This window comes from Schistocerca gregaria, chromosome 11 (genome assembly GCF_023897955.1).
Source record: "Schistocerca gregaria isolate iqSchGreg1 chromosome 11, iqSchGreg1.2, whole genome shotgun sequence".
NCBI classification, from domain to species: domain Eukaryota; kingdom Metazoa; phylum Arthropoda; class Insecta; order Orthoptera; family Acrididae; genus Schistocerca; species Schistocerca gregaria.
The window spans coordinates 99,923,611-99,949,829 of NC_064930.1; the positions used below are offsets into that span (position 1 = coordinate 99,923,611).

The 26,219-nt window shown below is 40.7% G+C and overlaps 1 protein-coding gene across 4 annotated transcripts in view; it reads right to left on the minus strand.

The window, feature by feature from the left end:
- The window catches only part of LOC126295101 (peroxisomal carnitine O-octanoyltransferase), a 166,259-nt gene that overhangs the window by 21,975 nt on the left and 118,065 nt on the right, over positions 1 to 26,219 (minus strand). For all 4 annotated transcript variants that reach the window (XM_049987357.1, XM_049987354.1, XM_049987355.1 and 1 more), the window contains exon 11: positions 10,521 to 10,693. In XM_049987357.1, coding sequence (XP_049843314.1) covers positions 10,521 to 10,693 — 173 coding nt within the window. The remainder of the gene's footprint in view (positions 1 to 10,520; positions 10,694 to 26,219) is intronic.

Genomic DNA, 26,219 nt, shown 5'->3' on the forward strand with positions numbered 1-26,219 from the left:
CTGACCCAAGAAAGAGCGTATTTTGTGTCACAATTCGGAAATCGACCGCAGTTTTACGGGTGTCTGGGGTACCGATCAGTTCTTTATAGGTAATTGTTTATTTCGGTAATGCAATTTTCATTTTACACTATAGGTCAGTTCTGACATTGTAATTCTGTCAGAAACAGCAAAGGACTTGGAAGAGCAGTTGAACAGAATGGACAGTGTTTTGAAAGGAGGATATAAGATGAACATCAACAAAAGCCAAACGAGGATAATGGAATGTAGTCGAATTAAGTTGGGTGACGCTGAGGCAATTAGATTAGGAAATGAGACACTTAAAGTAGTATAGGTGCTTTGCTACTTGGGGAGCAAAATAACTGATGATGGTCGAAGTAGAGAGGATATCAAATGTAGACTGGCAATGGCCAGGAAAGCGTTTCTGAAGAAGAGAAATTGGTAACACTGAGTATAGATATAAGTGTCAGGAAGTCGTTTTTGATATTATTTGTATGGAGTGTAGCCAAGTATGGAAGTGAAACATGGACGATAAATAGTTTGGATAAGAAGAGAATAGAATCTTTCGAAATGTGGTGCTACGGAAGAATGGATAGATCACATAACTAATAAGGAGGTATTGAATAGAATTGGGGAGAAGAGGAGTTTGTGGCACAACTTGACTAGAAGAAGGGACCGGCTGGTAGGACATGTTCTGAGGCATCAAAGGATCACCAATTTAGCACTGGAGGGCAGCGTGGAGGGTAAAAATCGTAGAGGGAGATCAAGAGATGGATACATTAAGCAGATTCAGATGGATGTAGGTTGCAGTATGTTCTGGGAGATGAAGAAGCTTGCACAGGATAGAGTAGCATGGAGGGCTGCATCAAACCAGTCTCAGGACTGAAGGCCACAACAGCAACAGGTCAGTTCATTCTGTCATTGTCCTGTCCCACACATCATCATTCTGTTCATTCACCTGTTATTGAAACAAATTTACAAATCCTTGTGGTTCTCTCACATCCACACGGGTTTTGAGCCATTCTATATATTTCCGTCATACTATAGACTTTCTGCAAGTAAAAGGATTATTTTGGATTTCTAGTACCAGGTATTTCACTGGAATATTTGTATTAACTGTACTGAAATTTGAAATGGAATTTTGTAAATCACTTTTGTAACAATAAATATCTAACATTATTCCTTTTATTTCTCTGAAATGTATTACTATGAACTGACAATATAATATTGTGGGTATTATTTAGCGATCAGAGTTAACAAGCCCAATCAGTTACATAGTAGCATCAATTACTTGTACATCAACAAACAAAATAATAACACGCCCACAAACCACAGACCTAGCTGAGATAGGGTAGCCTGCGTGTTCCAACAATACAGATAGCCGTAACTTAAGAGCAACCATAAAGAAGTGGGAGCCGGAGGGGGGAGGCATAATCTGTAGAGAGGCCAGAATAATCCACAGTTCCTGGGCAGCAGTAGCCTTTCTAGTTGTTGCAGGGGCAAAAGTGTGGACGATTGACTGATCCGGCCTTCTAACATCAACCAATGTGGCCTCGGTGTGCTGGTATAGCATGTGGCTGAAAACGTGGGGAAACTATAGCCATGATTTTTCTCGAGCGCATGCACTTCTACTGTTTAATTAAATTACGATGGCATTCGCTTCGGGGAAAATATTCTGGAGGTAAAACAGTTCCCCATTCAGATCACAGGGCAGGCACTACTAGGAGGAATGTTGTCTTCAGGAAAAATAAAACTGTCATTTTACAGGTCGAGCGTGAAATATTAGATCCCTTATTGAGTAGCTAGGTTAAAAGATTTAGAAAGGGAAGCTGGTATGTTGAAGTTAAATATAGTGGAAAGTATTGAAGTTTGGTGGCAGAATGAACAGGACTTCTGGTCAAGGGAGTACAGGGGCTATAGGTACAAAATCAAATACGTGTAATGCAGGATTAGATGTTACAGAATAAGAAAATAGGAATGCAGGTAAGCTGCATAGAAAATGCATCATCGTGGTCAAGATAGGTACGAAGACAACTCCCACCACAGTAGTACGAGTTCATATGCAAACTATCTCTGCAGATGACAAAGAGATTGAAGAATTATATTATAAGTTAAAAGAAAATATTCAAATAGTTAAAGGAGAGGGAAGTTAACTGTGATGGGAGAATGGATTTCGGTAGTAGGAGGAAGACTAGGAAGAGAAGGAATAATATTAGGTGAAAATGGGTCTGGAGAAAGGAGTGAAAGAGGAAGCTGGCAGTTAGAGTTTTGCAGAGAGCATAATGTAATCATCACTAATAAGTAGTTTAAGAATCATGACAGAAGGTAGTACACATGCAAGAGACCTGAGCACACTAACAAAGGGAGATGGCACAGTGTTTGGCATGCTGGTCTCGCATTCCGGAGGATGATGCTTCAGATCTGTGTATAGCCATCCAGATTAGGTCTTAAGTGATTTCCCTAAACCTTGATGGTTCCTTTCAAAGGGCACAGCTCATTTTGTTCCCCATCTCTACTGCTAGGACCTCGGTGTTGACAGGATGTTATACCCTAAACTTCTTTTTTTTGTTTTTTTGAGGGGGGTGGGGCAGACACGGAAGGTTTCAGACTGATTATATAATGGAAAGACAGATTTGAAAACCTGATTTCCAGGGGCAGTTATGTACTCTGACAATAATTTATTGCCTATAGCCTGTAATTCAGAACTAAAGAAATTTTAAAAAGGAAAGAAATTATGGAGATGGTATTCTGATAAATTAAAGGAATCACAGGTTGTTGAGAGTTTCAGAGAGAGGATCAGGCAATGTTTGACTGAGACAGGGAACACAACAGAAAACTTATGGGTAGCTTTAAGAGATGAAATAGTGAAGAGAGCAGAGGGTCTAGTAGATAAAAAAAACCAAGGCCCAGTATAAATCCCTGGATAACATACGAGATATTAAATTTCATTGACAAAAGGATGAAATATAGAAATACAGCAAATGAAGCAAGTCAAAGGGAATATAAATGTCTGAACAACGAGACTGACTTAAACTGGAAAATGGCTACACAGGAATGGCTAGACAGCAAATGAAAGCTATAACAGCATGTATAACTTGGGGAAAAATAGATGACCCTTACAGAAAAATTACACCCTCTAGAGAAAAACAGAAACTGCTGAATGAATATTAAGAGTTCAAATGGCAAGCCTGCTGTAAGAAAAGAAAGAAAAGCTCAACGGTTGAAGGAAAAAAAGAGAGGATTTTTATATGGTAAACTGAGCAAGCAGTGAAGAAAACAAAAGAAAAATTCAGAGTAGGTATTAAAATCCATGGAGAAGAAATAAAAACTCTGAGGTTCGCCGATGACATTGTAATTCAGTCAGAGACAGCAAAGGACCTGGAAGAGCAGTTGAACGGAATGGACAGTGTCTTGAAAGGAGGATATAAGATGAACATCAACAAAATCAAAATGAGGATAATGGAATGTAGTCGAATTAAGTCAGGTGATGCTGAGGGAATTAGATTAGGAAATGAGACATTTAAAGTAGTAAAGGAGTTTTGCTATTTGGGGAGCAAAATAACTGATGATGGTCGAAGTAGAGAGGATATAAAATGTAGACTGGCAATGGCAAGGAAAGCATTTCTGAAGAAGAGAAATTTGTTAACATCGAGTATAGATTTAAGTGTCAGGAAGTCATTTCTGAAAGTATTTGTATGGACTGTAGCCATGTATGGAAGTGAAACATGGACGATCAATAGTTTGGACAGGAAGAGAATAGAAGCTTTCAAAATGTGGTGCTACAGAAGAATGCTGAAGATTAGATGGGTAGATCACATAACTAATGAGGAGGTATTGAATAGGATTGGGGAGAAGAGGAGTTTGTGGCACAACTTGACTAGAAGAAGGAATTGGTTGGTAGGACATGTTGTGAGGCATCAAGGGATCACCAATTTAGTATTGGAGGGCAGCGTGGAGGGTAAATTTCGTAGAGGAAGACCAAGAGATAAATACACTAAGCAGATTCAGTAGGATGTAGGTTGCAGTAGGTACTGGGAGATGATGAAGCTTGCGCAGGATAGAGTAGCATGGAGAGCTGCATCAAACCAGTCTCAGGACTGAAGACCACAACAACAACAACAACAACAACAACAACAACAACATATGGTAAACAAATTCAAGGACAATATTATAGAAGTAGATGAGGATGACACAGGGGATATGATACTACGAGAAGATTTTTACAGAGCACAGAAATGTCCCACTACAATACAGGCATCTCGAATAGACAACACACTCTCTGAATTTTTGAAATCCTTGGGAGAGCCAGCTGTGACAAAACCATTCCACCTGTTCTGTGGGGCATATGAGACAGGAGAAATACCATCAAACTTTAGGGACAATGTAATAATTCCAATTGTGGGACACAAGGAGGCAATGACAATGACATGGGACGAACGAGTGAGTGAGAACGGGAAAGTGGGATCGAACTCATACGAGCGACTTACAGCTACGGACTAATGGCTGTGCGTGAGTTATGAGAGGAATTGCTTACAAATACTCACCCTTACAACAAATACATTTGTCCCACCAGTGCTCCCACTGTTTGAAACATGTTTTGCAGTCATCTTTACAAATGCCGACAGCACCTTGCTTGAGTTCCCACCTCCCCCCCCCCCCCCCCCCCCCTCAACTTTTCCAATGTTCTGAAATCGGTGGAGTGAGAAATGTACCATTGTTACAGACCCGAACTATTTAAAACAGTTAAGGCAGAACAGGGAATCAGCGATCGTAAAGCGGTTACTGTATCGGTGATTTCAGCCGCAACTAGAAATATTAAAAAAGGAAGGAAGGTTTTTCTGTTTAGCAAAAGTGACAAAAAGCAGATTTCAGAGTACTTGACGGCTCAACACAAAAGTTTTCTCTCCAGCACAGATAGTGTTGAGGATCAGTGGACAAAGTTCAAATCCATTGTACAATATGCATTACACGAGTATGTGCCAACCAAGATCATAAGTGATGAACAAGAGCCACCGTGGCACAACAACCGAGTTAGAAAACTGCTGTGGAAGCAAAGGGAACGTCACAGCAAACACAAACACAGCCAAAGCCTTGCAGACAAACAAAAATTACGCGAAGCAAAATGTAATGTGAGGAGGGCTATGCGAGAGGCATTCAATGAATTCAACAGTAAAGCTCTATGTACTGACTTGGCAGAAAATCCTAAGAAATTTTGGACTTATGTCAAAGCAGTAGGTGTATCAAAACATAATGTCCACACACTCTGTGACCAAAATGGTACTGAAACAGAGGATGACAGACTAATAGAGTACGCAAAGGAACTTGCCCACCTTCTTGCAGCGGTGTACCGTATGTCTCTAGAAAAGCGTAGCATTCCAAAGGGTTGGAATAGGGCACAGGTCATCGCTGTTTTTAAGAAGGAACGTCAAACAGATGTGCAGAACTATAGACCTATATCTCTGATGTCGATCAGTTATAGAAGTTTGGAACACGTATTATGTTCGAGTAAAAGGACATTTCTGCAGACTAGACATTTTCTCTGTAGGAATCAGTGTGGGTTTCGTAAAAGACGATCGTGTGAAACCCAGCTCGCACTATTCGTCCACGAGATTCAGAGGGCCATAGACATGGGTTCCCAGGTAGATGCCGTGTTTCTTGACTTCCGTAAGGCGTTCGATACAGTTCCCCACAGTCGTTTAATAAACAAAGTAAGAGCATATGGATGATCAGACCAACTGTGTGACTGGATTGAAGAGCTCCTAGATAACAGAACGTAGCATGTCATTCTCAATGGAGAGAAGTCTTCCGAAGTAAGAGTGATTTCAGGTGTACCAAGGGGAGTGTCGTAGGACCGTTGCTATTCACAATATACATAAATGACCTGGTGCATAACATTGGAAGTTCACTGAGGCTTTTTGCAAATGATGCTGTGGTGTATCGAGAGGTTGTAACAATGGAAAATTGTACTGAAATACAGGAGGATCTGCAATGAGTTGACACATGGTGCAGTGAATGGGAATTGAATCTCAATGTAGACAAGTGTAATGTGCTGCGAATACATAGAAAGAAAGATCCTTTATCATTTAGCTACAAAATAGTAGGTCAGCAACTGGAAGCAGTTAATTCCATAAATTATCTGGGAGTACGCATTAGGAGTGATTTAAAATGGAATGATCATATAAAGTTGATCGTCGGTAAAGCAGATGCCAGACTGAGTTTCATTGGAAGAATCCTAAGGATACGCAATCCGAAAACAAAGGAAGTAGGTTACAGTACACTTGTTCGCCCACCGCTCGAATACTGCTCAGCAGTGTGGGATCCGTACCAGATAGGGTCGATAGAAGAGATAGGAAGATCCAACGGAGAGCAGCGCGCCTCGTTACAGGATCATTTAGTAATCGTGAAAGCGTTACGGAGATGATAGATAAACTCCAGTGGAAGACTCTGCAGGAGAGATGCTCGGTAGCTTGGTACGGGCTTTTGTTGTAGTTTAGAGAACATACCTTCACCGAGGAGTCAAGCAGTATATTGCTCCCTCCTATGTATATATCGCGAAGAGACCATGAAGATAAAATCTGAAAATTGTCTAACAGAGATGGCTGTGTGTGCAAGTGGGTTGCTGTGGTGGAAGACTCAGTCTCCTGTCTCACACAAATTGGGTCTTTTTGACAAACACTGTTGCACAAACTTCTTAAAGCTTCCAAATAAAAGGTTTGATTGATGGTGTGACTTGAGGAACAAACTCTGAATGAACTACGCCTTTGGCACCAAAAAAGCAAATCAGCATCATTTTGATGTTCGATTTGACTTGAGGACACTTTTTTGGTCAGTGTGTCGATGATGTCTTCCATTACAATGACAGTTGCTTTGTTTCTGGGTCGTACGCATAGCACAATGACTCGTCACCAGAAATGACTTTTGACAGAAAATCTGGATCAGTTACAAGCTGTTGTTTCAAAGCACAACATATTCAACTAGACATTCCTTTTATTGTCAGTGAGAACCCAATGAACAAATTTGGCAGCAACCCTTTTCATTCCCAAATCTTCCATTAAAATTCTCTGAACCGTGCTCCGAGGTAACCCACTAGTCTCTGACAGTCAATCAATTGTCTGTTGAAGGTCTGTGAGAATAAGCCCTCAATTTTTTTCAATATTTTCGTCAATTCGGGCAGCTGATAGACGTCTAGAATGCAGTTTTCCATCAACCAATATTTCACTATTTTTAAATCGAGCAATCTACTTGTACAATCGAGTTTTTCCCATAGGCTCATTCTGGTAATTCAAATTAAAACAGTTTCGGTAGCATTTTTACTGAGCAGAAAACAAAATTTCACAACTGCACATTGTTCACTTAAACTTGCAATCATAAAAAATGAAACATGAACAAAACAGTACTAGCAAAACCAATCACTGCAGATGGACAGAACAAGCCATGTCGATAGCACACGTGTCACTAAAGTGGCAATGAGTTGCACTATACATGCCCAGTGGCAGAAATGCATACTAGACAAGCTCTACCCACGGCAATGTTATTCCATTGTTTTCTTCTCTCTTTTTTTTCTGTACCCCCTGGTGGAACGGAGGGAGCTTGTGGGAGTTGTTAAAAACAACATGAATATGTTTGTATGTCAGACTTTGTGGAAAAACGAAGGTAGAATGACACAGGGGGTACCCTTATTTGCTGAGTCTTAAACAGATGCATATTTGCCTTTTTTGTGTTCCAATAGGAGCATTTTCCCCACTGGTACGATGTTACTCAAATGCGCTCCACAACTCCACAAGCACACTCCCATTCTTTTGATGAAATTTTTCGTAACCTTTTGGCACACTTGCAGCTCCAGTTCTGAAATTACATGCTGAGTCCCAGCTTTGAACTCTGCAAGCGATAGCGATTTGTTATCATTCACTCGAGATTTCAAATATCCACATTAATATATATATATATTAAAAATAAAGATTCCAAGACTTACCAAGCGGGAAAGCGCCGGCAGACAGGCACATGAACAAAACACACAAACACACACACAGAATTACAAGCTTTCGCAACTGGCAGTTGCTTCGTCAGGAAGGAAGGAAGGAGAGGGAAAAATGAAAGGGTGTGGGTTTTAAGGGAGAGGGTAAGGAGTCATTCCAATCCCGGGAGCGGAAAGACTTCCCTTAGGGGAAAAAAAGGACAGGTGTACACTCGCACATACACACACACACATATCCATCCGCACATACACAGACACAAGCAGACATATTTGAAATATGTCTGCTTGTGTCTGTGTATGTGCGGATGGATATGTGTGTGTGTGTATGTGCGAGTGTACACCTGTCCTTTTTTTCCCCTAAGGGAAGTCTTTCCGCTCCCGGGATTGGAATGACTCCTTACCCTCTCCCTTAAAACCCACACCCTTTCATTTTTCCCTCTCCTTCCTTCCTTCCTGACGAAGCAACTGCCAGTTGCGAAAGCTTGTAATTCTGTGTGTGTGTTTGTGTGTTTTGTTCATGTGCCTGTCTGCCGGCGCTTTCCCGCTTGGTAAGTCTTGGAATCTTTATTTTTAATATATTTTTCCCATGTGGAAGTTTCTTTCTGTTTTATTTACATCGTCATTAATATATATATATATATATATATATAAAAAATCACACGGTATCGAATCACAAGACCTGGGTGGCCAATTCACATTGGTATTCAAAGAAATCATCAGGCTGTGAAACCTCTCTTGTAAGAAGTTTAATGTGTGACACGTTGCACCATGGTGTTGAAATCAACCAGCACTTCCAAGATCCAGTTCAGACCACAAAAGCTGTCTTAACATATTGCAGTAGTATTCACTGTCCACTGTTAATGCCACTTTTGAAAAGGACGGCCCAATTATGCCCCCAGCCCAAATGCTACACTACATATTCACTTGTTGTTGGTGCAATGGCTTCTCCATAATCATTCTAAAGTCTTCTGTGCCCCAAATCCTGCATTTTAGGTTGTTCGCTATGCCATTCAAAAGAAAGTACACCTTACCAGAGAATGTTATTTTACTTAGTGAATTGTCATTCTTTGTTTTGCTAGCACACCATGTGTGAATGCTCGGTGCCTTTTTTTTGGTGATCATTTGACTTCAATTACCATGTCAGTGGGATTTTATAGTCCGAAAGGTGCAGATCATCTTCCAGAATATGTTAGTTCTGGGAATATCCAATTGTTGTGAACATCACCGAATACATTTTGCCTCACTTACATCAACATTACTATTCGCAATGGTGATGTTTTCCACAGGACTAATACGGGGATGCCCTGAGACTTAAATTTCCAAAATCGAACTGGTGTTCTCAACCTTAGCAACCACATTCAACTAATTGGGTGCATTATGTTCACCAAATATTCCGCAGAGTTTGCGAACAGTCTCTCCACAACATTCGAGACATTTGGATAGCAATGTGCGGCTGTTGCTGATGATGCTGTGGTGTATGGGAAGGTGTCGTCGTTGAGTGACTGTAGGAGGATACAAGATGACTTGGACAAGATTTGTGATTGATGTAAAGAATGGCAGCTAACTCTAAATATAGATAAATGTAAGGTAATGCAGATGAAGAGGAAAAAGAATCCCGTAATGTTTGAATAGTCCATTAGTAGTGTAGTGCTCGACACAGTCACATCGATCAAATATTTGGGCATAACGTTGCACAGCGATATGAAGTGGGACAAGCATGTAATGGCAGTTGTGGGGAAGGCGGGTGGTCGTCTTCAGTTCATTGGTAGAATTTTGGGAAGATGTGGTTAATCTGTAAAGGAGACCGCTTATAAAACACTAATACGACCTATTCTTGAATACTGCTCGAGCGTTTGGGATCCCTATCAGGTCGGATTGAGGGAGGACATAGAAGCAATTCAGAGGCAGGCTGCTAGATTTGTTACTCGTAGGTTTCATCATCACGCGAGTGTTACGGAAATACTACAGGAATTTGGGTGGGAGTCTCTAGAGGAAAGGAGGCGTTCTTTTCATGAATCGCTACTGAGGAAATTTAGAGAATCAGCATTTGAGGCTGACTGCACCACGGTTTTACTGCCGCCAACTTACATTTCACGGAAAGACCACAAAAGATAAGATAAGAGAGATTAGGACTCGTACAGAGGCATATAGGCAGTCATTTTTCCCTCGTTCTGTTTGGGAGTGGAACAGGGAGAGAAGATGCTAGTTGTGGTACAAGGTACCCTCCGCTACGCACTGTTTGGTGGATCGCGGAGTATGTATGTAGATGTAGATGAACAGCCTGTCTACAACATTCGAGACATTACTAGTAAGTTTTCGCTATGACAACATGCCATTCCATTGTGAAACACTTCATTGCTAATGGCAAAGAAAACTGGTGAAAACTGTGCAATGTCCAGCACTCCCAACGTACTACGACAGAAATAGTGAGCATTTCAAAAGTTGTTTTCTTTATGGGACAGCCTTTATTTATGCCCTGTCATTCGTCTACAACACAACCACCAACTCCACCTCACCCACAATCCACTGCGCGTGCGGACACACTCACCTGCGTGAGTACGCAGGGTGGGAGTAGAGAGCGGGCACCGGCCGACCGGACTCCACAGCCACGCAGTACAGCCCGAACAGGTGGCGGTCGCAGCCGGCGTTGTCGCGCGCCTCCGCCATCAGCTGGTCGTGCCTCGCCACTGCTTTCCTCAGCAGGTGCTCGCGCTCCGCGTTCTGAAGAGGATAACAGGAGGAGAAAAAAAATAATAATTAGAACAGAGGCTGCTGCCGGGTTTGCCGTACGGCGAAATGTCGCAGACCACAAAATTTCTGTTTTCATAACAACTGAGCAAATTAAGTGAAAATGGTGATTTTTTGATAACATTATGTGCTTGTCAAACAAAATATTGTCATTTTATATTGAAATCTAGTGAACTGTCTGTTGTTGCTTGGCACAACATTACAATAACAACAAGAAAGGGAAAACTCCTTTCATAAAGATTGCTTATTTATTCACAAACTCACTTCTGTCTCCTTCAACCACCACTCTGTCTCGATAGAATGTCTCCCAGACCACCTTCTCTACCCTGCGGTTGCTAGCCCTGTAACTGACCCAGCTGCAAAAACTGCCCCACGCATTCGACCCACAACCACCTACTCCAACTCCGCTACTGGTAAAACGTACACAATTTGAGGCAGGGCCACATGTGAAACAACACGTGTCATTTATCAGCTGACATGCCTGCACTGCACAGCCTTTTACATCAGTATGATGACAGCTAAACTGGCTCAGCGCATGAACAAGCGCAGACGAACTGTCCGCCTAGGAGATGTCCAATACCCAGTAGCACATGCCCTCCGGCATAATTCTAGGGACCTAGAAACTTGCTACACCGTACGTGCCATTTGGATTCTCCCACCTAACACCAGTCCCTCAGAACTGTGTAGATGGGAACTTTCACTCCAACACATCCTTTCATCCCACCATCCCCCTGCACTGAACCTACCTTAACCAACCTCACTCCTATTTACTCTTCAGTCTTCTCCTTTTTCCCTTTCCTCTTTAGGCACTCATGCATCTTTTCATCCTAAATAGTTGTGTTTATCTATATACTATATATCTCTTTACTTCTGTATGCATCCTCTACTTACAGTAGAATATTTTTGGCTTCCCTCTGACACCCATGCCTCCATCCTCACTACCCTCCCTGTTTACCTTCCCCTGTTGCTTCATAACCTGGGTTGTGAATAACTGAATCCACTATCTCTTCTTCCCTTCTTTTCCCCCTCTTTCATCCCTGACGAACGAACAAAGTTCCAAAACCTAGGAAAGTAAATTTTCTGTTCTGTTTTGTGTATCAATGGGCTGTACGGAGCTAAGTACTGGCCAGCCCCTCTATCACTTTGTTAGTATTTGTTTCACATCTTTATATGAGATTTTCAATTAATCATTTTAATATAAAACGTTTCTGTGATGTCATGTGCAGAATAACGTCTTGTGACAAAGTTAATACCTCACTACAAGTAAAAACAGTCATTGCTAAACGCAGTATCAAGTCGGAGATGTCGGAATAAACACACCCACAAAGTGTCTTCTTACACCGCTGCAGCGAGAAAGTTACACATGTCCAAACACAGTGTTGTTTTGCTGTACTCTGGTGTGAAACTATCCTTCTGTAATGAACAAAGAGCTAAGCGTTACAAGTGTCAGTGAAAGCTCCACATACACGTCGGCGGTGGGGACACTTAATTGCTGCAGTCACTGCAGAAGCCTATTGCAGTGGCAACACTGCAGACAGACCAGCAATGCGGGTCTGCAGCGAAGTCTGGCCGAGTGTTTAGAAGCGAGTGCACAGTTAACAACAAACATGTATTTGCAGCCAACGTTCATCAGAGGGCAGCGACGAACAGCACAGGAAACAGGTGCTATGATCGACGAACTATTTCCTGGCTATCACACCTGTGCAAATAGGCCCGGAAATACCATTCTGCCTGGGGCTAGATAAGACGGCACCCAGACGTTCGGCGGGGAGTTCTCAACTCTCCGACTGTGAAGGAGATCAGCCCGTCCGGCGACTGTCCTCCCTCGCAACAATTACGATACGTCACTTCTGTCGTATTAGGCTATCTACCAGCTGACTTTGATGTGGAACAAATGTTCGGGTAGAGAGTCAAGATAGCACTGATTATAGGAATTATTTGTTATTTGCTTGATCCACAAAAGAGATGCTTTTAGTTTTTAGGTTTTGAAGAGTGTGTTACTGTTGGTTTATTGTAGTTTCCTTATATATAAAATAGAAAGAAACTTCCACATGGGAAAAATATATTAAAAACAAAGATTCCAAGACTTACCAAGCGGGAAAGCGCCGGTAGATAGGCACAGTGAATAAAACATACAAACACACACACAGAATTTCGAGCTTTCGCAACTGGCGGCTGCTTCGTCAGGAAAGAGGGAAGGAAAAGGAAAGATGAAAGGATGTGGGTTTTAAGGGAGAGGGTAAGGAGTCATTCCAATCCCAGGAGCGGAAAGACTTACCTTAGGGATTGAGTATAATTTTCCGCTCCCGGGATTGGAATGACTCCTTACCCTCTCCCTTAAAACCCACATCCTTTCATCTTTCCTTTTCCTTCCCTCTTTCCTGACGAAGCAGCCGCCAGTTGCGAAAGCTCGAAATTCTGTGTGTGTGTGTGTTTGTATGTTTTATTCACTGTGCCTATCTACCGACGCTTTCCCGCTTGGTAAGTCTTGAAATATTTGTTATATATATATAATGAGTTGGTCTTGCTCTGTAGATTTAGCACTAATTGTGTCCAAAGTTAAGTATTTTGCCATGCTCAAGTTTTAATATATTATTAACAATGTGTGTGTGTGTGTGTGTGTGTGTGTGTGTGTGTGTGTGTGTGTGTGTGTTGTATCTGCTTGACGTCCTCCTGAACTAGACTTGCTACAATATACCACAATTTGAAAAATGTGTTCCCCATATGTAAATAATATAAAAAGTCCAATATCGGGTGTGTCTGGTAATGTCTGATGTCCAAGATGTGTTTGTTGTTGTTGTTGTCTTCAGTCCTGCGACTGGTTTGATGCAGCTCTCCATGCTACTCTATCCTGTGCAAGCTGTCCAAGACATGGTCTTCAAAACAGTGATATTCACCAGAAACTTTTTTTTTTTTTTTCTCAAACGTAATTGCTTTTAAGAAAGACTTCCAAATGTGCACCTCCTGTTTGAATACAAACCTTAAACCAATGCCTCACTGCACCACGAGCACAATCACGAATCCCAGGAGTGCTGTCTATTTTTCCTCAAAGCCTGACACAGTGCAATTCTGAAAGGTTTCTGTGTCAGGCTCTGGAGACAAATCCAGTGATGATTTTAAACAGACCCACCAGTGGAAATCGATAGGGTTCGAATCAGGTGAATGTGGAGGTCAAGCAATTGGAGCCACCTCTGCTGTTTCCGCCAATCGGGAAATATTTGATCCGAGTAGCGGTGACCCGTACGGTCAATGCGAGCAGGAGCACCACAGTGTGATAAGAAGGCTTGTTGACGAATGATTGCTGGAGTGTCTCCAGAAAGATGAAGTGTGGTGTTTTCCAGGAAGTTTGTGTATGCCTAACCGTAATCCTGTTTACAAATACACAGTATCCAGCTAACCGATCATCAATGATACTGGTTCACATGCTAGGTGAGAACTGCAGTTGGTGATGAGATACAGCAACTACATAAGGGGTCTCCATGTGCCCGTCTACATATACCTGGTGATCAAAAAGTAAGTATAAATTTGAAAACTTTATAAACAACGAAATAATATACACAGAGAGGTAAAAATTGACACACATGCTTGGAATGACATGGGGTTTTATTAGAACAAAAAAAATTCACAAAATGTCCGACAGATGGCGCTGGCCAGCAAAACGTCAGTGACTGCACATGACAATCGTGTATAAAAGGGGCTGTAATGAGAGAGAGAATCAGATGCGGCAGCAGTTGCAGCATGTTGACATTACCTGAAAGGCGCTTTTAGTGAAGCTGTATTATCAGAATGGGGAATGTGCTAGTTGAGCATTACCATTCTATCGCCATAGGAAGGGGATTCGAATGGGTAAAGATCCGTTGACAAATGCAGCTGTGGCGAGAATGATTTCGATGTTAGAAGCCACGGGTTGTTTAGACGATAGACCCCGTAGCGGCTGACCAAGCACAAGGCGTAATGCTGCTGAGACAGTTCAGGAAAAAATGGAGACTGTAGCGGGTTCGTCTATCCGCAGGGAAGTCAGCGCTCGTGCAGTCACACGTCACACCGGCATTCCATACACTACTGTTTGGTTGGCACTGAGGTGTACCCTCCGATGCTATCCGTACAAAATCCATCGGCATCGTGAACTGTTACCTGTCGATTTAGTAAAGCGGAGGGCATTTGGGGTGTGGGCGTTTCAAAAGATGGTGGCAGAAGATGACGATTGGTTGAGTAACGTGTTGTGGACTGACGAAACTCATTTCACACTCCGAGGGTCTGTCAGTGCCCACAACTGCAGAATTTGGATTATCAAAAAATCCTAGAACTGTCGTGGAAACTCCATTGCACAATGATAAAGTCACAGTATGGGTTGGATTTACCACATCTACCATTATCGAGCCTTTTTTCTTCGAGGAAATGCATGATTCTGGTTTTGTAACTGCTACCGTGATGGGTGAGAGGTACGCCGATATGTTACAGAATCGCATCATCCCAGCCTGGCTGATAAACACCTGCTGGAAAGTACGATGTTTATGCAGGATGGGGCTCCAACCCATTTTGCTAGACGCATGAAAGATCTCTTGCGCGTGTCGTTTGGTGTAGATCGTCTGCTCAGCCGCCACCTTCATCAAGCTAGGCCTCCCGGGTTCCCAGACCTCAGTCCGTCCGATTATTGGCTTTGGGGTTACCTGAAGTCACAAGTTTATCGTGATCAACCCACATGTCTAGGGATGTTGAAAGACAACATATGACGCCAATGCCTCACTATAACTCCGGACATGCTTTACAGTGCTGTTCACAACATTATTCCTCGACAACAGCTATTGTTGAGGAATGATGGTGGACATATTGAGCATTTCCTGTAAAGAACACCATCTTTGCTTTGTCTTACTTCGTTATGCTAATTATTGCTATTCTGATCAGATGAAGTGCCATCTGTCTGACATTTTTGAACTTTTGTATTTGTTTGGATTTAATAAAACACCTTGTCATTCCAAGCATGTGTGCTGATTTCTACCTCTCTATCTACTTTATTCCGTGATTTATTCAGGTTTCAAATTTTATCCTGAGTTTTTGGTCACCCGGTACATCTACATCTACATCTATTCTGTGCAAAACACCGTTAGGTGTATGCCACAGGATACATCCCACTATACCAGTTATTAAGGTTTCTTCCTGCTCCATTCAAGTATGGAGCGTGGGAAGAATGATAGATGAATGTCTCAATGTGAGGGATATGTAAGAGGTTGTACCCTGCAGTAATCGTTTAAAGCCGGTTCTCGAAACTTCATTAGTAGACCTTCTCAGGATAGTTTATGTCTGCCTTCATGAGTCGAGTTCCTCCAGTATATCTGCAACACTCTCCCACTGACTACACAAACCTGTGACTATTCGTGGTGCCCTTCTCTGCATACATTCCATATACTCTGTCAGTCCTATTGAGTACGGGGTCTCCACACTTGAGCGATACTCTAGTACTAGTCACACGAGCGATTTGTAAGCGATCTCTTTTGTAGACCGATTGCACTTCGCAGCATTCTACCGATGAACTTAAGTCTACCGACGGCTTTACCCACTACTGAGGCTATGTGACCATTCCATTCCGTATCCCTACAAAGTGCTACAGCCAGGAACTTGTACGAGTTGGCTGATTCCGGCAGTGACTCACTGACACTATATCGATAGGATACTACGTTTTCCGTTTTGTGAAGTGCAAAAATTCACATTTCTGAAAATATAGAGCAAGTTGCCAATCTCTGTATCATTTTTGAAATCTTAAACCAAGATCTGATTGAACATTTATGTAGCTGCTTTCAGACAGTACTTACTTTATAGATAACTGTATCATCTGCAAAAAGCCTGATTTTACTGCTAATATTCTCTGCATGATCATTAATGTACAACATGGACAGCACTTCCCTGGGGCACACCCAAAGTTACTTCTACATCTGACAATAACTCTGCATCCGAGCTAATATGCTGTGACATCCCTATCATAGAGTCCTCAATCCAGTCACAAATGTCGCTCAATACCCCATATGATCATACTTTTGACAATAAGCATAGGTGTTGTACTGACAAGGGGAGGCCACAACATTCGGAACGCGGATTTACTGCTAACTTCGTACACTCTTAGTACTCCACGAGGACAACAAAATGTGTAAGCAGTAGCGCATACTTCTCGAGAGTTATTGAGAAAGTCGCAAATAATTTCGATCGTCAAATACGTACATTAAAAAAAAGTTCAAATGTGTGTGAAATCTTATGGGACTTAACTGCTAAGTTCATCAGTCCTTAAGCTTACACACTACTTAACCTAAATTATCCTAACAACAAACACACACACCCATGCCTGAGGAAGGACTCCCCGCCGGGACCAGCCGCACAGTCCACGACTGCAGCACCTGAGACCACTCGGCTAATCCTGTACGGCACCTGTGTGTGGCCAATTTTACCATGAAGCTGTGTCAACTTAGTGGTTAGCATTAAAGCCCCGTAATCGCTGCATCACTGCATTAAGTACCGTTCGTCAGTTTTTTTTATTTTTTTATTTCCAACACAGTCATTTTCTTTACTATTTATATTACAATTGATATAATGGGAAAATATGTGTAATTGGATGAACTTTTATTAAATTTACAATGTTATATGGCAGTCTACAAATTTTTATTATCACAAATAATATCATATTCATAACTATTGACTAGTAAACGACCAAACGCATAATATGATACTGAAAATGTTTGCTTGTCCGTGTCTTCAAAATTGTTCATATTTAATCGAAAGAGAGCGAGAAATTGTTTCTCGTGAAGACGCCATTAAAACAAACTCGATACTGCACAACCAATTATCAGTGCCAATATTTAAGGTAATACTGTGTTATGCATGGTTTGCTTCCAAATTATTGGCTGAAAGAGAGGTTTTTGAAAATGTTAGTGAGGTTTGTTTTTCCACGGAAAACCTCCAAAGACCTTGCGTATGCCGAATCATAGCATTTATTCAATGCGGCTGGTGCCGTTTAACTTTATGTTTTCCAAGTTTTTATGAAAAATACCATCCTGCAACTTGCACTCGTAATGTTGAAAGTGACGATTAATTGTACATCTGTAGAAAGCCATCTGTGGTGGTCAAAATTTGGAGGTAACAACTCGTTTTGGCTGCTTCCAGGTATAAGGGATTTCTCAAATCACGGACAAGCATACATTTTCAGTATCACTTTATGCGTTTGGTTGTTTACTAGTCCATAGTTATGAATATTATATTATTTGTAATAGTAAAAATTTGTACAACTGCCAATAACATTGTAAATTTAATGAAAAATCATCTGATTACACGTATTTTTCCCATTATATCAATTGTAATATAAATAGTAAAGAAAATGACTGTGTTGGAAATAAAAAAAACTGACGAACGGGACTCGATCCAGTGATCCAGTAATTACGGGACTTTAATGCTAACCACTCGGCTGCTGCCACTTCGTGGTAAGCCGGCTGATGTGGCCGAGCAGCTCTATGCGCTTCAGTCTGGAACCGCGCGAACGCTACGGTCGCAGGTTCGGATCCTGCCTTGGGCATGGATGTGTCTGGTGCCCTTAGGTTAGTTAGGTTTAAGTAGTTCTAAGTTCTAGGGAACTGATGACCTCAGAAGTTAAGTCCCATAGTGCTCAGAGCCATTTGAACCACTTTTTGCTTCATGGTAAAAATGGCTATGCACAGGTATATATTTGACGACCGAAATTATCTTGCGACTTTCTCAATAACGCTCGAGAAGTACGCGCTACTGCTTACACATTTTGCTGTGTTTGTGGAGTACTACGAGTGTACTAAGTTTGCATAAATCTGCGTTCCAAATGGCATGGCCTCCCCTTGTGAGTCAAATGTTTTCCAGGAATCAAGAAACACTGCCTCTACATGGTTACCTCGATCCAAAGCTCTCAGTATGTCATGAACCACTCGTTCGAATTGAGGAGGGCACTCTATTCAAGATACCTTGTTATGTTTGAGCTGAGGTAGGAAAGTTGGGATTTGTAATATACTGCTGCAAGAGCCACTGACATAACACAGCTTGCGCAAGGTAGCCTGCTGGTCCCAGAGACTCTACAAGTCGCAAATAATAGGATACCGTTGTTGCTCTCACAGCAATCTCCAGACTGTAGTACGAGGAACACACACTTGAAACTCTAATCTCCGTGTAAAGATACAAGGAGTTGCGTGCAGAGATTCCATAGTCACATGTGAAGCTTTACGTCTCGGTCGTTCCGTCTCCGTGAGCAAATAGATGGGAATGGTGGCTTCAAATGTCTTCCAATCTGGTTGTCTTCACTGTGCATACCACTCTCAATACAAAAGACCAAGCACACCACTGCCACGTGCCTTAACATGTATGTAGACCGTTTATCTCTACTCCAGATCTGAGTACATGTCGATCACATAACACAACATTCAGTGTACCGTCCACCTCAGAATTAACTGTTGTGTTAGTACCTTCATTACATAACACTTCAGCAGTAAGCAATCAGACATCATCTGACTGGGAAGAAATTACATGTGGTGTTCCCCAAGGTTCCACACTACGCCCACAACTTTTTCTTGTGTATATTAATGACCTGTCATCATTTACATTACCAGATGCCAAGTTTGTCTTATTTACGGATGATGTAAACATTGCAATTAATAGTAAATCACATACAAATTTAGAAAGGGCAGCTAATCAAATTTTTACTGACATCCATAAGTGGTTCGTAGCCAATTCACTATCATTAAACTTTGAAAAGACACAGTTCAGAACTTCCGAGAGATTTCCTTCTAGTGTGTATAAAATATGACGACATGGAAATAAGAGAATGTGAGATTGTAAAATTCTTGGGATTATTACTCGATAATAAATTCAGTTGGGAGCGACATACTAGCGAACTGCTAAAGCACTGAAATGAGTCTGTGTTTGCAATGTGAATGATATCAGACATAGGAGATATAAATATAAAAAACTGGAGTATTTTGCTTATTCTCACTCCATTGTGTCATATGGTATCATATTTTGGGGTAACTCCACAAACCAAGAAAAAATATTTAGGGTACAGAAGTGTATAATAATAGTAACGTGTAGTGTAAATCCAATAACATCATGTCAAAACCTATTCAGAGAATTGGTCATACTAACCACAGCTTCTCAGCACATTTATCCCTTAACTAACTGCTTAGTACACAGTATCAATACTAGGAATAAGAACAATATACAAAAGGATTTAAAATCACCTACTCTTGCCCAGAAAGGAGTTCAGTATTCAGCAACGCATATTTTCAATAAGTTAACAGCAACCATTAAGAGTTTAGTTTCAGACAAGGCACAATTTAAACGTAATTTAAAATAATCTTTGGTGGCCAACTTCCATCCATGAATTTCTCAACAAGTGCAGTAGACCATTTTAATGAAAATTTATTATACTTTAATTTTTGACAGTACTTGGTTGTAATAGCCAAGTAACTAGCTACTGTGTGAATGATGGATTTAATGAAAGCAGATGTAAGTATTAAACCCGTAAATATTAGAAGTTTAGAATTTTAATTGATGTACATAATTTTACTGTTTATTGGCTGAGGGTCATTAAAATTAATGAAACTCAAGTTTTTCTAATTACATTTTTGTAATGTGTTTATCTGACATGTTCCACACCCAGCAGGATCCCCTCTTTTGTGGGTCTATGGAATGAATAATTAATATTTTGCATTAACTGCCTGCAGGAGTAAAAATGAAATTATGCCATCTGTTTTTTGTAACACTCAGTAAATAGAGAGAGTATTCAGATGCAAAGAACAGGAATTTTGCCACCAACATATATTGTCTCCAAAGTCGTGGGACTCTGTAGTACTTGCCTATGAGAAGCAATTTTTGAAGAAAATCGTTACTCACTCAACAGATGTACATCACTTTATTACAAACAACCCATTGTTGGCAGACAACAGGAAATTTGCAGGTATAAAATGACACCAATTACAAGCTGGCCACATGCTTTGACCCACTGGCTTATTATCTTATGTGCGAGTCTGATGCTTTCCTGCTTTCTATGGCTTTGGCGCAGTTGGTTTTCAGTAACAATGCCGATAAATGTTGTCACTATCCGGCACAAATCCTGTATTTCGTGCTGCTTTTGTAAGGTTGGCAGCCATGCAGCCAGGCGGACGCACGTGTACGAAGCTCTCACTAAGTTAAGCGATTAATATTGCAATAAGAGCTAATTTAGTTAATATTACATTTTAGACTAGTGCATTTACTTCTTATCTAATCTATCTATTGAAAGTTTCACTTTTCTAAACGTAATTACATCGAAAAGGAAGTATTTCATAAAGGCCAGCAGTCACGAGTTTGTTTACATACTTAGGCGTAAATTTTGTATGAGCGTAGATATATAAGGAAGTTATAAGTTTGTTTACATTAGTGTTTAGTTAAGTATTAGTACAGGTTACAAAACTATTGTGTGGTTGAAGTTATTTTCTGCTTTTGTATTACGTTTTACTATCAAACCATGTGTGACAAGTGCGGCAGTTGCGTAGAAATTTGAAAGAGGGGGCGTTCTGTGTAGACTGTAGGTTGTGGTTTCATAATGAGGCTCTCCCATGGCAGTGTAGGTTATGTAGAAAGGACAGAAAAATCGCAACAAGAGGCAAAGATTTGTGCCCTTAAGGCTTAATTAGAAATCACGAATTTGGAATTATGAAAGCTAAGGGTGGAAAAGGACTCTGGTTGCTGGGAAGAGGTAGCAAGCTAAGTGTGAAAAAGGAAAACAATTGATAAAGCTTCTGAAATTCAGTTATCAAATCAGTTTGGCTTGTTATCTGAAGTAGTGGAGGGAGGGCCTCATTCAGATTTAGTTCAATGTAGGCTGAAACAGAATACTAGCTTAAAGAAAAAAAGACAGGTCGGGAACAAACCAGAACAGGAAAAGAAGAATTCTGCTTATAGGTAGCAGTCACGGGAGTGGTGTGAGTCAACAGCTTCAGGAGAAATAAGGGACAGAGTACCAGGTCACAAGTTTTGTGAAACCAAGTGCTAGCCTTAGCCAGGTGACAGAAAGCTTAGGTCAGCTATGTAAGGATTTTGAGAAGGAAGATCAGGTAATTATAGTTGGGGGAGCAGGAAACACTGGCTATGAACCCAAGATATAATATTAGGAGTGACCTGGATAAAATAGGAGCAGGAACTGGTCACACAAATGTGGGGTTTGTGAAGGTCTTTCAGTGCCATGATCAGCCCTGGGTAAACACTGCTGTAAGGCGTGTTAACACTGAGCTGAACAGAATGCTCCAGACACCAGCAAAGTCTCACACGAGTGTTGTTCCAGTTGATGCTATTCGTAGGTGGGGTTACACTACACGTGGCCTGCACCTTAATAGGAAGAGGAAAGATAAGTTAGCTTCTCTATTAACAGATGCTGTAAGAGGGGGGGGGGGGGGGGCACAGTCGGACAAGGGGGGATCCCTGTGGTTATTGGGACCAGGCAGACAGGTTTTTTAGTTTAAATCCAAATTCTAGACAGACAACAACCAAGGTAAATAGAAGAAAATAAACTTCATGCAAGCACAGCAAATAGGGATAGAGCTACGGGTGATATCAAGTTTCTTCACCAAAATATCAGGGAAATAAAAAAATACAGTAGATGAGCTGATGATGTGTTTAGATTATCTCAAAAATAAGAATGAGATTGATATACTTTGTCTGTCTGAGCACCAACTGTGGGGGATGGAAAATGTCAGTATAAATGGGTATAATTTAGTGTCTTTCACTTGTAGATCTAGTACAGATAAAGGAGGAGTTGCCATTTTCATTTGTTGATATTAGCAACAGTGTACAGGTCTCCACTAGGAGATTGGGAGCTATTCATAAAAAAGTTGGACTCACTATTATGCTGTCTGTCAGACAAAAAGAAGAAGTTATTAATCTGTGGTGATTTCAATGTTAACTTTCTAAGCAATTCTGATAGGAAAAGTGAACTAGAAGTGTTGTTAACAACATATAACTTAGAATCAGTGATCAATTTCCCTACATGTATAGCTCAGGACAGTAGTGCTGTAATAGATAATGTATTTGTACAGCAAGAGGATGTAGAACAAATAAATGTTTTCCCTGTGGCAAATGGATTATCTGACCACGATGCACAACTGATTAACTTACAAAATCTAACAGGAAGTACACTTCAGAAACTATTAAGTAAAAGTGTGAGGGTGCTCAATCAGTATTTAGAGATCACTTCAGAGAAAGTTTAAGAAATGTAAACTGGGAAGGTGTATATAATGAGTCAAATGCTAATGATAAATGTAGCATATTTCTCGATAGATTTATATCCCTTTTTGAACATTGTTTTCCAAAGAAAATTACTAAATGTAACACCACAAACTTTTCAAAGAAACCTTGGATTACTACAGGTATTAAAGTGTCTTCAGAAAGAAAAAGAAAACTGTATGAGACAGCAAGAACTAGTAAAGAACCAGAAGTGGTTTTACACTATAAAAACCATTGAAACATATTGAGAAAATTTGTAAGAAAATCAAAAAATATGTGTGTTAGAGAAGAAATTAACAACTCCAGCAATAAAAATAAATCAATATGAAATGCTGTTAGAAGGCAGACAGGAAAAGTAACCACTAGGGTAGATAGTATTACTGTTAAAGAGAATGAGACCATCTTAACCAACAGCATACAGGTAGCTAATGTATTTAACAACCACTTCTTAAGCGTAGGAGAAAAAATTGGTGAGAATAGTTCAAAAGAAAAAGCCAGGCAGTACATGGAAGAGACAGTTTTGAAAAATTTTAGTCAGATTAAATTTAATCTAACAAACTTTTGTGAAATAAGGAAAATTATGAAATCTTTGAAAAATAAATGTTCTGTTGGAGTACATGACATCTCTAACAAGTTATTAAAACAATGTGCAGCAATTACAGCTGACGGTTTGAGTCACATATGTAATGCATCACTGACTCAGAGTATTTTTCCAGCCATGTTAAAATATGCCATTGTCAGGCCTCTCTAGAAAAAGGAGGAAACAACAGATATCAATAATTACCGGCCAGTATCCTTGTTTCGGTAGTAGGAAAAGGGAGAGAAAGAAATGTAGTAGGTGAATATGTATTGGGGCTAAGAAATGAAAGAGGAAGCCACCTGGTAGAATTTTGTACAGAGCACAACTTAATCATAGCTAACACTTGGTTTAAGAATCATGAAAGAAGGTTGTATACATGGAAGAACACTGGAGATACTAAAAGGTATCAGATAGATTATATAATGGTAAGACAGAGATTTAGGAACCAGGTTTTAAATTGTAAGACATTTCCACGGGTAGATGTGGACTCAGACCACAATCTATTGGTTATGACCTGTAGATTAAAACTGAAGAAACTGCAAAAAAGGTGGGAAATTAAGGAGATGGGACCTGGTTAAACTGAAAGAACCAGAGGTTGTACAGAGTTTCAGGGAGAGCATAAGGGAACAATTGACAGGAATGGGGGAAAGAAATACAGTAGAAGAATGGGTAGCTTTGAGGGAAGAATTAGTGAAGGCTGCAGAGGATCAAGTAGGTAAAAAGACGAGGGCTAGTAGAAACTCTTGGGTAACAGAAGAAATATTGAATTTAATTGATGAAAGGAGAAAATATAAAAATGCAGTAAATGACGCAGGCAAAAAGGAATACAAACGTCTCAAAAATGAGATTGACAGGAAGTGCAAAATGGCTAAGAAGGGATGGCTAGAGAACAAATGTAAGGATATAGAGGCTTATCTCACTAGGGGTAAGATAGATACTGCCTACAGGAAAATTAAAGAGACCTTTAGAGATAAGAGAACATCAAGAGCTCAGATGGAAACCCAGTTCTAAGCAAAGAAGGGAAAGCAGAAAGGTGAAAGGAGAATATAGAGGGTGTATACAAGGGCGATGCACTTGAGGGCAATATTACGGAAATGGAAGAGGATGTAGTTGTTGTTGTTGTCTTCAGTCCTGAGACTGGTTTGATGCAGCTCTCCATGCTACTCTATCCTGTGCAAGCTGCTTCATCTCCCAGTACCTACTGCAACCTACATCCTTCTGAATCTGCTTAGTGTACTCATCTCTCGGTCTCCCTCTACGATTTTTACCCTCCACGCTGCCCTCCAATGCTAAATTTGTGATCCCTTGATGCCTCAAAACATGTCCTACCAACCGATCCCTTCTTCTAGTCAAGTTGTGCCACAAACGTCTCTTCTCCCTAATCCTATTCAATACCTCCTCATTAGTTACGTGATCTATCCATCTTATCTTCAGTATTCTTCTGTAGCACCACATTTCGAAAGCTTCTATTCTCTTCTTGTCCAAACTAGTTATCGTCCATGTTTCACTTCCATACATGGCTACACTCCAAACAAATACTTTCAGAAACAACTTCCTGATACACAAATCTATATTCGATGTTAACAAATTTCTCTTCTTCAGAAACGCTTTCCTTGCCATTGCCAGTCTACATTTTATATCCTCTCTACTTCGACCATCATCAGTTATTTTACTTCCTAAATAGCAAAACTCCTTTACTACTTTAAGTGTCTCATTTCCTAATCTAATTCCCTCAGCATCACCCGATTTAATTCGACTACATTCCATTATCCTCGTTTTGCTTTTGTTAATGTTCATCTTATATCCTCCTTTCAAGACACTGTCCATTCCGTTCAACTGCTCTTCCAAGTCCTTTGCCGTCTCTGACAGAATTACAATGTCATCGGCGAACCTCAAAGTTTTTACTTCGTCTCCATGAATTTTAATACCTACTCCAAATTTTTCTTTTGTTTCCTTTACTGCTTGCTCAATATACAGATTGAATAACATCGGGGAGAGGCTACAACCCTGTCTCACTCCTTTCCCAACCAGTGCTTCCCTTTCATGCCCCTCGACTCTTATTACTGCCATCTGGTTTCTGTACAAATTATAAATAGCCTTTCGCTCCCTGTATTTTACCCCTGCCACCTTTAGAATTTGAAAAAGAGTATTCCAGTCAACATTGTCAAAAGCTTTCTCTAAGTCTACAAATGCTAGAAACGTAGGTTTGCCTTTTCTTAATCTTTCTTCTAAGATAAGTCGTAAGGTCAGTATTGCCTCACGTGTTCCAACATTTCGACGGAATCCAAACTGATCCTCCCCGAGGTCTGCATCTACCAGTTTTTCCATTCGTCTGTAAAGAATTCGCGTTAGTATTTTGCAGCCGTGGCTTATTAAACTGATAGTTCGGTAATTTTCACATCTGTCAGCACCTGCTTTCTTTGGGATTGGAATTATTATATTCTTCTTGAAGTCTGAAGGTATTTCGCCTGTCTCGTACATCTTGCTCACCAGATGGTAGAGTTTTGTCATGACTGGCTCTCCCAAGGCCGTCAGTAGTTCTAATGGAATGTTGTCTACTCCGGGGGCCTTGTTTCGACTCAGGTCTTCCAGTGCTCTGTCAAACTCTTCACGCAGTATCGTATCTCCCATTTCGTCTTCATCTACATCCTCTTCTATTTC